Source organism: Chiroxiphia lanceolata, chromosome 4, assembly GCF_009829145.1.
Source record: "Chiroxiphia lanceolata isolate bChiLan1 chromosome 4, bChiLan1.pri, whole genome shotgun sequence".
NCBI classification, from domain to species: domain Eukaryota; kingdom Metazoa; phylum Chordata; class Aves; order Passeriformes; family Pipridae; genus Chiroxiphia; species Chiroxiphia lanceolata.
The window spans coordinates 51,328,689-51,346,671 of record NC_045640.1 but is presented as its reverse complement, the minus strand read 5'-3'; the positions used below and the strand labels follow the sequence as shown (position 1 = coordinate 51,346,671).

The following is a 17,983-nucleotide window of genomic DNA, read 5'->3' as shown; positions in this document are numbered from 1 at the left end:
AGGTACCACTTACTTGGCTTCACCATGAAACAACATGTTTGTGAGAGCAACTGTGGCACTCCGTATTTCTTTAAATAAGTCCATTTATTTTGTGGCTAACAGCTAAGAATCTATGTTTGATAATCTGGTGTGAAATCAGGAGGAGTCCCTGAAGTTGTAATTATTCCTTCGGGACATTCTCTCTACTGTTACATGATCAGAAGCCTCTGAAAATCAGAGCATTTCAGTTTAGAAGTGAAATTAGGTCTCTGAATTACTTTAGGAAACTTAAAGATTTAAGCTAAGTCCTAATCTCCTTTCTTTACCCTTTACATACAACACAATTTCTTCCTTTTTCAGAGAGGAGTTTTGTGATGGACCAGAACAAAAGAGAACATGGTGGTGGACTCAAAACAGGGTGCTACAGAGAAGACCAAGATACATGCGAGGAAGACAGCGAGGAGGAACACCCATACACTGCTGTGAAACTGGAGGAATCTGTGTATGATTTCATAGGGGGTGAGGTGGAGGAGAAGAGGAAACATTGCGGGTCCTTTATCGCGAACAGGCCGCCAGCCCCTGCCCCTCGTCCCACATGTTCACTGGTCAGAGAGGAGAACACGCCCTATATAGCGCAAGGTGAGCACTGTTACTTTGTTGATATCTTCTAGCAGAATGCAGACATCTCTTCTGTTTGATGAATTACATTTTCTAAAAGACTAAGATCCCTGTTCGGTTACCTTCAAACCAACACATTGTTTGTTTCGGTCAACCTATTCTCACCCTTCAAATGAGCTGAGAACATCTCTGAGTAATGTTAATTTTCAGTTCACATGTCAGATAGTATTGCAATTTTTATTTAGCTTTTAAAAAATTATGAGAATATGAGGGAAAATTAAGAATCACTGGGCTAGCTGTGAGTGTAACTGTTCTAGCAATTGCCTTTTGGTTTCTTTACTGAAATGATTTTACTTAATTCTAAGAGAGAAATTTCAGTCTTTTTTTTTTTCTGATAAGAACAGTAGGGAGAAATACCTGTGTGAGAATTCCTCTTCCAAATATCCTTTCTCCAATACAAAATGCTAGAATTGGCCACCGTTTCTAGGTAGGATCATTTATATTTCTGGCAGGAAGGATTATGTCCTTTTACCATTACTATGAAAACTGGGGAACGTTTTTGAGCTTATTCATGGAAATATAAGGCTGGAAGGGATTTCAGGTATCTTTGCATTCCAATTCAGACTGAAGCCAAATTTCAAAGTAACAAAAAGAATTCAGGGAACTTACTGCAGAGATCTCTGTTTCAGTCCCAAAATCCATGCTGCCTGCATTTCCATCCTCCTCTGCAAAAACCTGTGAAGGTATAAGAATATACATAAGAATAAATGCTAGAAAAATAGGCTGACAAAGGACATCATTAGATTGCTTACTGCGTGCAGTGCATGTTTTGCACTGAATCAGAATTAATACTATGCAAAATATTTCACCAAATACAGAGGAGCACCTCCTTTTTCATACCTGTCTTAGTCAGTGATTTCTTTTATTCTTCTTAGCTAGCTCTCTTCCTCCAGGCTGTATAACTCCAGTTTAGGGTCAGAATGCATGAGCTAATGTGGTCATCATTTAGTTGCTCTTTCTTCAGCGTATTCAGGAGGCATAAGTATGAATTATTACAGTAGTTACAGTGTAGTCCAAGAATGGATGGGTATAGGGGGCCTGTTACAGCTATAAAAGTCATGAAATGACTGCTTTTACTGAGGTTGCTGGAGCAACTTCTCAAATCTTGGTCCACCATCATTATAGATAGGCCAGTGATTTGAAAACCCTTAATGTGAAGGTGCTTTATTTGGGGGATTGCTTTTACTGTCTATTATTGTGCTGGAGTATTTCTGCTTTGTCTCCTCTAACTGTTTGCTAAGGAAGAGATTATAAGAGGAACCGCTTTGATGGGACTGTGGTTTACCATATATATATTTATATATACACACACCCACAAGGTTTTTACCTTTGTTTTTATAAGCAAGTAGTAGTAGACAAATCAGTTTCCTGTAGTTCTGTGAAATCAGCCCCTGCCTGACTCAAGTTCCTTTACTTACACAGAACATGAGAAAAGTAGAAGCGCTTCAAGAAAGCTTCAGCTGACCACTCAGGCGTCTCTTTTGCCTACCTGTATTTCTGGAGTATTTCACTCTCCTGTTTGTGCAGGGATTCCTGAGATAGCAAGTGAAATTTCAGACAGAAGGAATATACCTTCCGGTAAAAGATTTTTCTTGCTACTTGGATTGGCAATTTTTGTTCTTCTCCACAGTGGTTAAAAAATTCTTTATCCAGTCCAGCAACATCCCAGTTTCCAGTTTATTATATTAGAACTGCTTATATTCAGGAAAAAAAAGATTACTTCATCTGTAAGAACCAGAAAATTTCGTTCTAGTCCATCATTAAAATCTACATGTGTTTGTGGCCATTCCTTTGTAATTTAATCTAATCAGTGTAAAATACTCTAGCTAGTTAGTGCATATACACATTTTTCATCCCTCAAATAAATTGATGATACTTTTGGGTTTTATTTTCATATATTGTATTAAAAAGTGTATTACAGAAGAGGCAAAGTCAAATAATCAAAAATTAGAATTGAGATAGTTTTGCCCTTCTTTCACCCTGCCACAAACATTGCAGTACAGTAATAAATATGCTCCTATTTATCACAGATATTTTGTTTCATCTAGTGTTTAAAGTGGTTAAGCATGAAAAACTTCAGTGTTTTTTATTCCCATTTTGTTTAAAATATAATTCATTCCTGCCTTAGGTCCCACATTTCAGACCCTCCTGTTTTAAACCCTTTGATTTGTTCTCTATCCATTGAGGTTTTTGGATGCCCAATATGAAGTAACTAAGATTCTTGAGATTTAACAGCATTAGCTCATACTTTATTCATTCAAAGCCATTGATTTCAGTGGCCACTGAGAACTTCAAATTAAATCATTAGTGTGTCTAGTCAGTACCCTGACATCAGGGACTGACAAGCCTGATTGCTGGCTTAAATGACATATCTGACATTATGCTAGGGCTTTGTTGGAAAGAGAAGTCCTGCTCTGCAGAGCAAATTTTAGTTCCTTAACTGAGGCATCCTCCCCTCCTCTGCATTTTCTCTTCATTTACTAAATACCTTTCAACTTATAAAACAAATAATTTAATATTCCTGTAAGAAACAGATTGTCTTCACTGCACAGTTCTGGTTGATCTCCAGAACCATTTCCTTCTGGTGTTTAGTAAGACACAGGCCCTATGGAAAAATGGGATTAGAGAATGGAGCATGATGCACAGAGGAGGGCTGTGTTAAGGCCACGCAGTCACTCACAACTGGATCCCTGTGTACTTTGGGAGTTAATGGAAAGAACAAGCTTCATGCCCAAAGGATTGCAAGGACTGTTGTGATAGTGCCATACAGAGATGCAAGAGGAGGATTTCTTTTTATGTACCCATAGATGGGCTCGTTTATTGGAAAAAGAAAAAAGGCATTATTTTTTTATATCTATCTGGACAAATCAAGTAGCTGAATTTCCATGGAGACTTTCACCACAAATTGAACAAAGGCCATGAAGTTACAAAAGAGTATCTTTTCCTTTAAGCAGAAGAAGTGGTGTTTCCATGAAAATAGCAACAAAGAAGAAAGCGAGCAAATAGCTTTCTTTGTAATAAGCAGCTTCCAAATACATGGAATCTCAAGTTTACACTGGGCAGAAAGTCTGCTCCCTGTAGATTACCCCACTTGGCGCTCTGCTGAACAGGCTAGGGAAACTTGATCTATGGAAAACAAACATGGGACTTGACAAGCCATTTTTTAGAGTTACTTTCAGAGTAAGAACTACAGTTCAAAACCTAGGCAGTAAAGACTCAATGATGCAAGTTGTCATAACTGAACTACCACAATTTACAGTTTGAACATCTGACTTAAATTTGCTGACAAATAAATTCTAGGAAACATGGGGGAGTTGAAAGATTTAAAATGTAAGTGTTCTAATCGCTTTTACTCAGTTTCATTTATTCCATTTTCAAATTTTAATGAACATTCCAACTACTGTACTGAACACTGGTAAACGTATACTGCATTTTTAACAATCAGAGAGTGCATTTGTTCTTTAATTTAGACCACTGCAAGAATTCTGTCTTCTGCATGAAAGGCTTGAAACCAACGGAGCTGCAAATTAGTGCCAAATAGCTTGTTGTCCAGATGGTGTGCACTCTTAGTGTACTCCCTTACCATTCCTCAGGTGCTTATTATTCCTCTGTAGATATTTCAGTGGTTCTTTTTAGTTGTGTGCTGGCAAAACAACTGTTAAATAAATGTATGAAGACGTTGTGTTTTCAGTTTAGAGTGCAATTTTAATGTTCCCTATTGATACCAGATTTGATTGAGCTGGATACCAAAGTTCCTGGTGTATTTGTAGGGCAGGTGCATGAGTTTCTCTAATGCCCCCCTGCCATTTCTGAAGTCTGACCTACTAGGACTACCTCAAGGTCAAGGATTACATTACTGTCCTGGTTTAATCATTTACCTCTTATCACAGACTCCTAGTATGAAAGGGTTCTCTGCAGCAAGGACACCTGTCCTACACCAGCATAAATAAAACTTCATATGCTATAGGCTTTGCTCCTTTGCAAACCTCTCACAACTCCCTGAAGGAACGTGTTACCCCTCTGTGCACTGAAAACATTTTACTATTTAAACATAGCTTTCTGTGGGACCTCACACTAGGGTTAAAAGTTAGAAGTGGAAAAGTATGTTTTCCAGTTACTGTTCCAAAGGAGAATAGCATTCTCAGTGCTCATCAAAATCACAGGGTATGCAGGAAAAGTAGCAACCAGTGGATATTTTTAGGGAGGCAGAATATTTGACATACAGAATAGAACAGCATAAACTCAACTGAAATGAATAAACAAAGTCCAGAACAGAACTGTTAATGTCTTGGAAACTTACCAGGCTGATTACTGGGAACTGTAGTGATCGCATCCTGAGTCAGTAATTCTTATTATGCCAATTGTTTAAATGCTCTAAAGCAGGGGTTTCCAAAGTGAAGCCTAAAATTCTATGCAAAACTGCAAAACATTTATGTCCCACAGAGGGATTTTGTAGTACTTTCCTACAGTGAGTATAAAGTACTGCACTGCAGATGAATTTCATTATGTATTCCCAACTTAAGGATGTTTTTCCATGAATGACACAATTCTAGGAAGCACTGTTTAGCTGACTTTGAGCAGTTAGAGTGTTTTTACAGAACTGTTTGGAGAGTGGTATACCAGCTTCATCCACTGTATTTATTCAGTCAGGTTTTTTGTTATCTTAACTTTGGTAGATTGAAGCACGTACTGAATAAGGTGCACAGAGAGAAAAAATATTTATAGCATACTGCCTGGTTGCAAACCAAACTCTTCCAGATAGCATACTTGTGGTAAAAACAAATAAAGAGTCTTCTCTTTTTTGTTTTTCTGTACTCAAGAAAAATGGGACTGAAGAAATATATTCAGGTTTTATGTGCTGGAGCAAATACTCTTGAGTGTATCACTAACATCCTTCCAACTTCCGCGATCCACTAAGTTAAACTTCCAATAAGAGCAAAGGTGTGAGTTCTTTTCATTGTATATGGTACAGCAAGTACTTTGACATCACTCTTTGAATAGCGTCTTGAACTAACCACCAGTACCTATTCTTCTCACTCGTTCTTTACCCCTTCTGTAAAATGGGATTCTGGTATTATTTTTATTTTCTTACCTCAGTATAGGGGAGTCATCTCTATGTAATGAGATCTCTAATGACCTCAGGACCTCTTGAGGTCCCTCTGTGACCAAACTTGCTGGGATTCTAACAGATTTGAGCTTTTATGCTCTGCAAAATTGGGAAGAGAATTGATGGTGAACATTTGTTTATTTTTGGACAATAATTTCACATTGTCATTACACTGTAATTCTTTTTAAAACCATTCTGCTATTGGTCTGAGAAAATGGGATTTTTCATTCTCAGCCAAATAAGTAGCTGTGCAAGGTAGAGGCTGACAATAGCCTCTGTAAGTTGTGATGAGTGGATGTGATACTGTCACTGAAATACTCAGGCAGCATGCACTGGGCCACTGCAAGTAACAGTGACGTGGCAGTAGGATATTTCTGCAAGTGCATTTGGTCTCACCTAGTCTTTATTCTGATGAAATGACTGTTTTGTGCTATCAAAAATGTTTTGAGTGTCAGGCTGAACATTTAGACCAGATCAGAATTTCTGTACCAGCTGAGATGCGATCACTCATTTTCTTGTACTTGTGCACTTAAAACAGACTTTTTCCCTTTGCCTTGTCGTGGTGTTACGTGCATTCAGACACCTATGCTGCAACGACAGGACAGCTTCTGGGACTTGAGCCTTTGTTACCTTGCACTGTACAACCATCCCTTCTCCACAGTAATTAGACCAGATTCGTGAGGCATACTGATGCGCTTTTGTTCTGTGCTCAGCTGCCTTCTCTTGGAAAAATAAAACAGTCTGTTTACAGGGCCCCATTTCCTTAGCTGATTTCATGTTAGGAGTCGCTAGAATTTTTTTGTTTAATCTGAAATATGTGAAATATTTTGTGTAAGTTTTAGGAGGGGTTATTAGTCATCTTACAAAACTTACTGGTTAGCATTGGATTGATGACCTCTATCTAGTCCTCATGCTGAGTGCAGTTCAGCGTGTTAGCAAACAAAACAGACAAAAGGAAAATGAAATCTAAAAAGATGGGAACAAATATCTGCAGAGTTCTCATCTCCTGAATAATAAGCATCATTCTACTATATTCCTTCCTTAGTATTCTCTGTGTATTTGTCATCCCTTGCTGTGCTACATCTAATTTACAATCTAATCCCTACCAGAAAAAAAGAACTTGCAAGTTTTATTTGCCTAGGTACTCTGCATACACAGTTTAGATGTTAAAATGTTTAAATACTGGGGAAAAAAACAGAATGGGCAAAGATAGGAATCTGTACCTGCAACATATCCCAGCGAGCAATTCACCCCTTCTTCTTCGTTCTTCCATTAATCATTAATTAATTGCATGACAATTCTAAAATGAATGAAGCAAAAATCTACTAAGAACAAGGAGGAAGCTTACAAGTTCATTGTAATTTGCATCTGAGTTGATATGTGTTAATAAGTGGAACCCTAGTGTATTAATTAATTTGAATTATCACTTAGTCTTGTGTTCATATAAAGACTTTATTCCCCTGTATTTTGGTTTTGAATGTTTACTGAATAAAGTAGTCATGGTGATAGATAATTTGTTTGGAACATCGACTCAATGAAGCTGATGAATAAATGCATCTTGAATTTCCTAAGCAAACTGAATTCAAAAGAGTGATATTTATCGATTGATTTTTTTATTCCACTGTGTCTTTTCTCCTTTGTGTTTGTGCTACTGGAAGGGTGGACTAAGTATATAAGTATTAGGTATGATTAGCTCACGTATTCTTCTAGAGGGTAGGTTCATCAGTCTAGCTTTGTTTGAATCACTAGTGCATAGTGGCAAACTGTTGTTTGATTTTTAGAGGTAATGTTGCCAATACAGCACATAGGCAATATCCCTCATAGTTTAGATGGGTAAAATAAAATATAAATTAGAAACCATTTCTTGGTTGATCATTGCCTCCTAACTGATATGAGTTCTCCTCTCCCATGATCTAACTGCTTCCATGTTTTGATTACCTGTGTTTCTAATTACATCACTAAGCAATTTTTGAAATGTCATAGTGCATCTGTGATTCCTTACTGTTACAGCTTTGTGTTAGAAACTCTATTAATTCTGAAAATCAGATTCCTGTTCTTTTTGTCAACTAGAAGCTGTTGTAAAAAATTTCTCTCTCTCTCTAGACCCCTTATACCCTGCACAGTTTCTTGCACTATACAACACTGCTCTTAGTACAGAATTATACACAAGAGGCTTAGATTTTAAGTGTTTCTAACCCTTCTGTTTGTGGTGATAACCATGAAAATATTAACCGCATTTGAAAATCATAGCATTATTTACCTGCATGTGCAGACAGCCTGAAATAAGATCTGTAGCTAGTCTGATTGAGATGAAAAAGGCAATTCAGAGTTCCTAGGATCCCAACTCACTTTCCAAGCCTTACGTTAGGGATTTTCCCAGGGTTCTGCATATTTGCCACAAAATTTGTGTTTTGTCCCACTTTTTAAATGTTGCTTTCTGGTTTTAAGTCCTACTAGAAAATACTGCAGTAGTTTCATGCTTTCTGAGTTTGCTTTGCTGGAGGAATATTGAGGTTACATTACATTCCTAAAGAGCGATCTTACTGCCTAAGGCATAAAAATGTATTTAGGGCTTGCAAAAAACTTCATCTGTATCCTGTAGCAGCTGAAGAGAGGAGAGGGAATAAATGGAATTACTTATTAGTTCTCTCAGCCTCCTTTAATTCTGAGAAAAACTGCAAGGGAAGAAGAGATACGTTGTAGACAAAAATTATATAGCATATATCAGGTCAGGACATTTAATTTGTGGATTTTGACCTACAAGCATCTATAGGTACTTTAGCCAGTCACAACATGATTAAAAATTCAAAAGGACTCTCTTTCTGATCATACAGATGTTATTGAAATGTGCACATTAAGTATAAAAGTATAAAAGAAGTACTATACGCTTTTAAGCAGATTTTCTGTGCCTCTCTGCCACAGATTATATATATATATATAAAGGATTGTGGAATTTTGACACTTTAAAAAATTGCTTTATTAATCCTGCTTTGCTGAAGGTATATTTACTTTATCTTCCGTAAAGAAATAATGGAAGATGACCATTCCTGTGCAAGATGACCTGTTTCTTTTATTTAACTGCTGTATTCGAGTAGTTCATAAGAATGTGGGAACGAAAGGGTGAATTACCGGAGTCTTCCCTAAACCTATGGCAGTTGTACAGTGGAGTGTGCCTGTCTTTCCAGGCATTCCAGAAACAGGCGTTTGTTTTCACTGACCTCACCCACACTGAATTCTTGCTGCCAACTAAAATCATTCCAACAAGATGCGGCACGTAAAGTGGTTTTAATAGTTCTACTTTTCACTGGAGAAGTAATTCCATTTCTGATTACTCCAACACTGCAAAACTCAGCAGAAATTTCAAAGTCTATCAATTAAAGTGCTTTCTAATCAGGCACTCTGTTGAGTATGTCCCTTCTCCTTACGCAGTAAAATTCAGGCTGCCTGTATTACGTCTGTGTTCTCATTACTTTAATTTCACCTTTTAAAGGAAATACTATTTCAAATACAGAAGAAAATACTGCAACCATATTTAGCAGGATACTTTGAGAATGACAGAAGAGTATTACAAAAGTTAAAATCTGTCAGTGTTAGGCTGAGCTAGGGACATAACATCATCAGCTTATGCTGCCTGTGTTTTCGCTCTGCTTTTAGGCTGAGAACTTTTTTAATGAACATCAAGTCCCTAGCTGTTTTCATTCATCATCACCTTCATACAAGCCTACGCAGGAGTTAGCATAAAAACTTTGTTCTGCAGTGTAGAAAACGCACCCTTATGAATTGCTCCTTCCTCACCTCTGCATGCAGCGTGTGCTGAGTTTAGGTGTCACAGTGGTCTTGATCATCCATTTTACAAGTTGCCGTGAGAGAAGGAGATGCATTGTACAAGGCAGCCCTGGGCAGGCAGACAAGGTGCAAACCAAGCTCCACTGGGTTTCCCTGGTCCACAGGAGCAAGAAGCCAGGACTCCAGGCTACCACGCCAAGCCTGTTCTGCTGCTTGAGCAGAGCTCCGTTGTACTGGACCTCGGTCCCCAAGCAAATATTTGCTCCATTGAACTGGCACATTTGCTGCATTGCAGTGATGACAGAGGATTACTTAATTGGAAGGAATTATTCTAGATTGTCAGTTTGTTTAGCTAAAATCTGAACTGAGACTTAAGAGGAAAAGCTTGTGTGGCAGTAGCTAAGTCAGAAATTCCCACTTTCTGGGTTTTACTGTGCTACCAGCAAAAGTTTGACGGTAGCATTTTAGGGCATATCCAGGCTGGCTGTACTCTGGGCACTTAACAGGAATGGGGATGATGGGCTAAGAGTGATTGTGCTTTGCTGTTCCTAGGACTTGAATAAAATAGACAAAACTATACACATACTCTTTCTTTAGCAGTGTCATTATTCTCACCTGGTACTATTTGGTTTATTTCTGCCTTAGCTTTCCCCATAAATTAATAAGCAGGCTACAGTAAGTGTCTGTACCATATGAAGAACTCTGAGATCTAGCTATTTCTTCTGAACAAGTAACATGTTAAGGTGATAGGTCCATTTTATTTTCTTAAAAGCTTTTTGTCATGGTATCTGTAATATCAGTAATCCTGCCATTCTGTGCAATAGAACAATTTTTCAAGTAATTAACATTAGACTGACAAGTGGGTTGAAAAGTACTGCTAGGCTACAAAAAAATTATTCCAACCTGCTTTTATGAGTCTACTTCCTTTGTTCAGAATGTGTGAAAAATTGCCATTTTTCAACTTCCTTGTATTCTTAATGTTGTTGCAGTGTTTCAGCAAAAGGCCACTCGAGTGACCAGTGACAACAACAGGACATATTGCGACGCTAGGAAGCCCGGTACAGAATTTAATTTAGCTCTTTAACTGCCTTGATATTTTTCAGTAGAACTAGCAGAGATTTGCTGTGACTTGATTTTGGCTAATTTAGCATCTGTTTTGCCACCTGTGATTTATGTCCTTAATGGTATTGCAGCATTAAGAGATCAGACTAAAGAAAGAAGAATAAAAGTTATAGTCTTGTAGGAAAGATTTGTAGAGTCAGAGTTACTTCACATTTTTCTGTTTTCTTTCATTATTGTGAATAAAAGCAAGAAAAGGAAAGACTGGAAGGCTCAGCTGTGCACTAATGCCAGCCATGGAAAGATGGCAGTGTGGGGAGCAACAGTTCTCTCCTGGGTACCCCAAGATCCATGTAAAATTAATTACCTGTGACAATCCAGTTATTATTTGAGTTGCAGCACTTCAAAATGTTACTGCTGTAAATTACATTAATGGTACCCTAAAATAATTAACAATGTTGTGTACAAAATGAATAAACACTGAGTGAAGATATTTCCTCCTGCTTCAGTTATCAAGTAGCAGGTCAGGATTAAATCATAGAGAGCAGCACTAATTTATTACTGTACTGGGGAACTGCAGTGAAGTTGGACAGGGAATGAGAAAAAAGGCACTGTGGATATTTTTTATGTCTTAACATAGCAACAATTTCCTTTAAAACGTCAGTACTCTAGCTGTAGTGGTAGAAGGAAATGTAGTGCTAGAAGGAAGTTCTTGTATGAACCAACATTAGCGGAGAATCCATGGACCAGGGCAATAGTAATGAATAAAATGTTTAAGATGCTACTCTGCTGCCAAAGAGTAATGGTAGAATCCTCATTGATTTGTTGCATTTTTCATTTCTCTCTTTCTCCATTTTTTTTTTAGCACACAGAGGCCACACTGACACAGCAACTTACAGCATCGTGAAACACAACCTCCCTGCTGAACAGGAAGAACTCATCCACTTGCAGGAACAGGTGAAAAAGGGGGCAATTTCCGTGGATGAAGCCCTGGACAGATTTAAATGGTGGCAGAAGGAAAAAGAGAGACTACAGTCCACTCAACAAGTATGAATCTGATATTTGTTTCTTGACAGGAATCTTGATCAGAAGTTCTAGAAACAAAATCTTGTGTTTTGGCTCCTGCATGTGACGTCAGAAATAAGAGTCATGGTTTATCTGCCAGTCAGTTCCCAAGGAGCTTGTTGCTTATGGTTCTGAATTTACTAGATACACATTTTCACTGTTGTTTAATTACTCGAGAGACTTCCTGACTTTACTTTGCCTGACTTCAGGTGCTGTTGCCATTGGTTAAAATCCCAAGTTAAATATGTTGGTCTTCTAAGACCAGCAGTTTCTGTTTGAAACTGCTAGGTGATGCTTAGGTCTCTGCATTTTTCAAGAAACCACAAACCTTATGTAACCAAATGAGCTGAATGCGCTATTGAGCAGTGTCAACTAACAGAAACATAACTATATCAAGCATACATTTATTACAGTCAGTTAATATATACCAACTTACACCAGGCTTATGCATATCTGAAAATGTTGGATATACTTAGCGGAATTCAGAACTGTTAACAATCCTCTTCAGCTCCTTTGTATTTGATGTATGGAGTAAACTGAGGTGCACAAAAACAGGATTTACAAAAGCCCACACACTGAGTCACTGAAAGAACTGCATCAAAGCTGCAGGCTATGGAGAGGAGGTTTGTTAATTACTCCTAAAAAGACACATGGAGGAAGAGGTTATGCCCTCATTTTATATGAAGTCATGCATTAAGAAAAATATTTTTTGTTATCATTTGAGTCATTTAGTAGAAAGAGGAAAACCAAAGCTAGTCTGTTGCTTTGCAGAGTGGGAGAGCTATCAGTTGCTGCCAACAAGGAGAGATTAAATGCTCTTTGCATTTGCATCTACTGAAGAAATAGTCTGAGCTTAGTCATCACAGTGGAACACTTAATGGCAAAAGTGCAAGGGCCTAGAAGAGTTTAGCAGCCTGGTTCCTGGGCTGGGCACCAGGAGTGTGGCACTAGCTGTTCGGCAGTAGTGCAAGAGTGTGGTGGATGCCCCTTTCCAAATCCATCTGCAGCCAAGCACAAAGATGAATTGTGGATATTGTTCTCATGTTCTCCATGAGAATTTCTCATGGAGGAAGATGATATCTGATCTCTGCCATTATAGCAGCACTAAGCTATAAGTCTTTTTTTTTTTCTTGGTAAACTATAAGATGGCTGTATTTCAAGAAGGATTTACTTGGCCTGTTTTTACTGCTTCAGGGAAAAAGCTAATTTGTAGTGGTCATTTATGCCCTGCACTTGTGTGACTTCTCTTTGGTTTTGTTCCTTTTCTTTGGTTTTGTTCCACAGAAAAATCTTTTGTTGTTACCCCTCTATAAACATGGTGAATTTACTTCATGCTGTCACTGCAGCTGTCTGGTCTTCACTTGGATTTTTGAAGAAAAATTGCTTGTCCAGAACAAAAAAAAACCCAGAACCCCAAGTCTCAGTAATCTAATGCCAGAATCAATGTAACTTACTGAGGGGAGGAAAATTCCACAAGACTTAAGTATAAATGCTAAAATTACCATCATAAACATTTTTCAGTCTTTTAAAATTATTTTCCTGGAGAGAGAAGCTTGGTGTTCAGAATGCTAAAGAATTCAGCTTTTTGTAGTCACTCTTTATTTTTACAGTAAACTTCCATTACTGTTTTCTGCTGCTGGTTTTATGCTTGTTTTTTACTTAAAGGAAAAAGTGCATCACCCTAGAGACACCACTATTGGAAACAGACAAGAAAATTAAAATCTGAATGGTAAGTTGCATTTTTTTCTGCCTTTTAGAACTCTGAAGCCTTGAACTGTAAGTACACTGCAAAGGTCCAATCCAAAGCCTTTTGGATCAGACATTGAATTTGTAATGAGCATTTTCTGTATCTGACCACATTTAAGTTATGGTAGCATAATCAGGCCTTCAGCAGAGTCAAGATTTCATCCCAGAGACAAACTCACTGAGAGTTAATGGGGCAGAAAATTTACCAAGTATCTGTAGCTCAGCTTTTCTGTAACCCATTTCCTACTGCATCATCACAATTAGGGTTAATGGTTTCTTTAGAACAATTTGCTTGATGACTTCAATATTTTATTTGTAAATCAGCCATCAGTTGGCACTTGCAAATTCTTGATGAACTTTCCACTGCTACAGCAGCTTTTATGAGTATTGTGAGTCATTAATTAAAAGTGCACCATTTGTCATTCAAGATGTCTTTTTCCGTTTTGGGGGAAAAATGGACTTTTGGGGTTGTCCTGTGTAGGGCCAGCAGCTGGACTAGATGATCATTGTGGGTGCCTTCCAACTCAGGATATTCTATGATTCTTTGTGATTGAATGTCATCTGCAACAGTATAAATCATCTTCATTTCCTAGAAACTGTTTTCTCTTGTTGTGAACAGATTGTATTAAGTGGTATTGATTTTAGGCCTATGATTTCTGTAAAATTCAGTACATATGGTCAAACGAAAATTAGCGTTTCTTTTTTACATTGTACTCAGTACCATTTGTATATTGCTATTTAAAATTATCACCTAAATGTGTTATTTTGTTACTGCAAAAGAGAAAAATAATCCACAGTACTGCTTTCATTGTTCTCTTACACATTGTTGTATTTATATGGACTTGTGAGATACTGTAATTAAATAAGGAAAGCTGCCCAGTGGTAGCTTTGCAGTCCAGATATTTCAGTGTTAATATCCTTTGTGGCTGGTAGGGGTGCAGCATCAAAAGCCTTTACAAGGCACTCAGAACCTGAGGGCTTGGGGTCACTGCATTTGTACCCACAGCCTGTTTTCTGTAGGCAAGGCAAAGCTCATGTCAACGTGGAGGTGATTCTTGGAAAGAATTTGTCTGGGTTTTTTTAAGGCCAGATCTGTCCTGCCTCTGTAGCTGTCCTCCCTCTCCAGAGTTCATTTATTGAATGGTATCAGCAGAAATGTAGTATCAACACCAGAATTGTAAATTTTGTGAAATTATCCAATAACTCAGATAATGATCACTATGTTCCCTTCTGATCTTAACCTCTTTGCCCTCTGTTACACTGTCGATGTCCTATGTCGCATATAAATCAGCAGCTTAGTGCTGCAGAAATACAGTGGGAAGAATCATTATGGAGGCCCCTGTCTTGTCCAGCACTGCACTTTACTATCAGATATTTCAATGCTTGAAAATAAGGGCTTCCTCTACAGCTGGAGGCATAGTGAGGGCAAGAATTAAGAAGGATGTCAGAAAACTAATACTTAAGTCCAGACAGAAATACATTGCCTGGAACAAAAATGAAAATTACTTTATTTTCTCGTTCAGAGTTTGTAAGGAAAACAGACCAGAGAGCATTAATTTGAGAGACTTTTTTTTTCACATACCATTTCATAAAGCAGTATATATGAATGTTAGCAGTCCTTAGATATGTTTCAAGAATTCTAGTTTTTACATCTCCATTCTGTACCTTTAAAAACATGGGCCTCCCTCTCCTGATTCCAAGTTTGAAATAAAGATTTGCATAGTCTTTTTCATAGACAGTTTTTGAAGTCTTGATTGAGGATTTAAAGAGATCACATCAGAAGCCTGGTAGGAAAGGAATTTGCTTTTATTTTAATGAGAAAAGAAAATATCTCTTATAAATTAGTGTGGAACATAATTTTTAGTTCCTTGATAAGTTTGATCTTGCTTCCCTGTAATGAAAGTTATTAATGAGAGTGGCACTTGGTTCAGTCTTCCATTATAACATTTGATGCTATCGCAAAGTTCACGTCTCCATTTGCAACAGTTTAATATATGACTGAATAACACCCCCAAAAAAAAATCAACTGCAAAGCAAAAAGTTCTGCCACTCTTGGAGTGAAATATCTACAAAAGCCTATTTTAGGAATAACTAAATAAGGCCTGGAATGTTCATTTGCAGAAGGTAGAGGCACAGACAATGGTTTATCTCAATACTGTGTAATATACGTATGGTCTGACCCATAGACATTGATAATATCTTCTCTTTTTTTCCAAGAAAGTAAATAGGATGTTAGCCAGCAGAACAAAACCAATAAAAACAAATAACTTTAATAAAATTTCAGGGAAATACATAAAAGATTTGTGGACAAAAGGCCCATTTTGAAATTTAAGTAGCCGAGATTTTTTAGGGCACACCAACAAAGTAGCCTGCTGCCCATGGGAAACTATCTGTAAGCAAGGCTCACACACTAATTGGAAAGCTACCTTGCCACCCCTGAAGTACTACGGAGTAGGAGAGACAGCAGAGTGGAGAGAACAGCAGAATCGAAGGTTTGAGAGTCTTGGGTTTGTGCGTGTCCACTAAGAAAATGAATGGCAGCAGCTGAGACAGGATTTCTGCAAGGATTACTAGACAAGTTTCCTTTAAAGTCTTAAAAAGCAATGCAGCTTCCACATGCATTCCAGGTCTATACTTACTAGCACATAGACTAGACAAATACTGCATTAAACAAATGCTAAGCTTGATTTATTATTGTTGTTGTTGTTTTGTTGTTATTTAAATGCCAGCAACTTATATAATAATTTTAAATGAAGGTAGGTCTTAGAAAAGACTAAATGCAAGATAAGTGGCCTGTTGTGGAAGGGTCAAAGCTTTTTCCCCAGGGATCTCAACCTTAAACATTTATTTCATAGGTGTTAAAATCAATAGGTACTTACACTGAAGTGGCCTTCATACTCAAGGACAGCTTTACTAGCTGTTGCTATAGACTGTTTAATACTGACCCACTCCTGTAAGGCACTATAAGTAACCAGGTCATCCTCTGCAGTAAAGGCATCCTCTGCAGAATTTCTTCTTCCAGATTTTGATTTTGAAATTTGCAGATGCCCAACCAGCTGCCAAAGACCAACTCTCTTTCCCAGCTTCATCCAAAAAAACCATGCACAATGCACCTTTTACGAACTGGCAGTTTACTGATTACATTCACTATCCTAAATGTCTGGCTTCATTCCTCAACCCTCAGTCCAAGTTGCTAATAGGTTGCTTATTCATCAGTTGATACCACTCCAGCTTGCAGGTTGTGTCTGAGTAGAGTTCTTTGAAAACCCAAAAAACCAGCACTTAATTTTGGGCACAATAACCAGTTTCTGTTGTCTCTACTAGGTCAATGAAGATGAACAAAGATCTTAATTTTGACATTTGGATCCATGGGCACTCAAACTTCTTTAGTCAGCCCAGTTAGCAAAGTTAGAATTACTTGGGATCCTGAAGCACATACAAGCTTTTGTGTATGTGGAGAGTGAGGAAGTCATAGAAAAGCATCTTTTTTCTTCATTACCTCAACAGTATGCATTTCAGACAGGACCTCTAGTCTTTAAAACACTTCCTCATTTGTAATTTACAACAGTGTCCATTGGACTTGTGAAGCTACACCTTTAGCCTGGCTTACTTCCAATTTCTTAAGTATTTTGTAGCTTCACATGATGCTCAAACTTAATATCAAGAAAATAACAAAAATCAGTTTCCTGCCTGTTTGTCAGAGTCAGGTGTTCATGAGGCAAGCTCATAGTCATACTGTTGACTGAGGAGTTCACCAAGGCAATGAATATTTGTGTACCCCTCAGCCTCTCTTAATTGCCACTCATAAAGACCAGACATGCTATTGGGAGTAAGATTTGTACATAATCCACCTCATGTCATTCTCCCACACAACACCTGCTTATTTTTGTGGATGTCTCTTGCTCCCCTGCTCCCAGGGACATGTGTTGTCTTCACATTTGAAGTAAAATAAATAAGAAATGACTCATCCTAGGTATATATTTTCTGAATTATTCAACTTTGAAAGACTTTGTGCACCAAACTAACTTAGTGATATAAATTACTATTGATTGCATCTATTTCTTTTCAGTCTTCAATTAAGAGCCCAACAGACAAGGAACATATGCCTAATTAACAGAGGTAAGAGCACATGTATGAATGTGTGCCACACACACTCCCACAGACATACGTTATTTGTCATGGAAACTAATGCTTGTGGAAAGTACTTTCCATCGGAGTGCATTTATGTAATAATAGAATGGAAGTGCAGCTCAGAAGTTCTGATTTCACAAGATAATCTATAATCATCACAGTCTGGTATGTCCTAGAACTTTTTATCGGGTATCAACCTTTTCATGTTTACTGCACGGCAGATTAGCAAGCAGTTTAGGCACTTAGCTAACTTGTGGGTGCAGCTGAAGAGAGCTCCTGTTAGTTATTGCAACTAATGCAGTTTATGCAGCTAAAAGCTGTATTAGAGTCTAGTCCTACATGCTGATTTCACATGCAGATTCAAACATATTGAATAAAGTTGAAAGCTATGAATGCAAGGATGTGTCCAGATGAAATTCTTGTTTTTCTAAC

General features: G+C 37.8%; 1 protein-coding gene across 1 annotated transcript in view; it reads left to right on the top strand.

Annotated features, from left to right (window-relative positions):
* BANK1 (B cell scaffold protein with ankyrin repeats 1) overlaps positions 1 to 17,574 on the top strand; it is a 134,511-nt gene extending 116,937 nt beyond the window's left edge. Inside the window, 5 exon segments of the mRNA XM_032686684.1 lie at positions 340 to 618; positions 10,540 to 10,608; positions 11,475 to 11,656; positions 13,340 to 13,403; positions 17,490 to 17,574. Coding sequence (XP_032542575.1) covers positions 340 to 618; positions 10,540 to 10,608; positions 11,475 to 11,656; positions 13,340 to 13,393 — 584 coding nt within the window. The 3' untranslated portion in view covers positions 13,394 to 13,403; positions 17,490 to 17,574.
* The last annotated feature ends 409 nt before the right edge of the window (positions 17,575 to 17,983 follow it).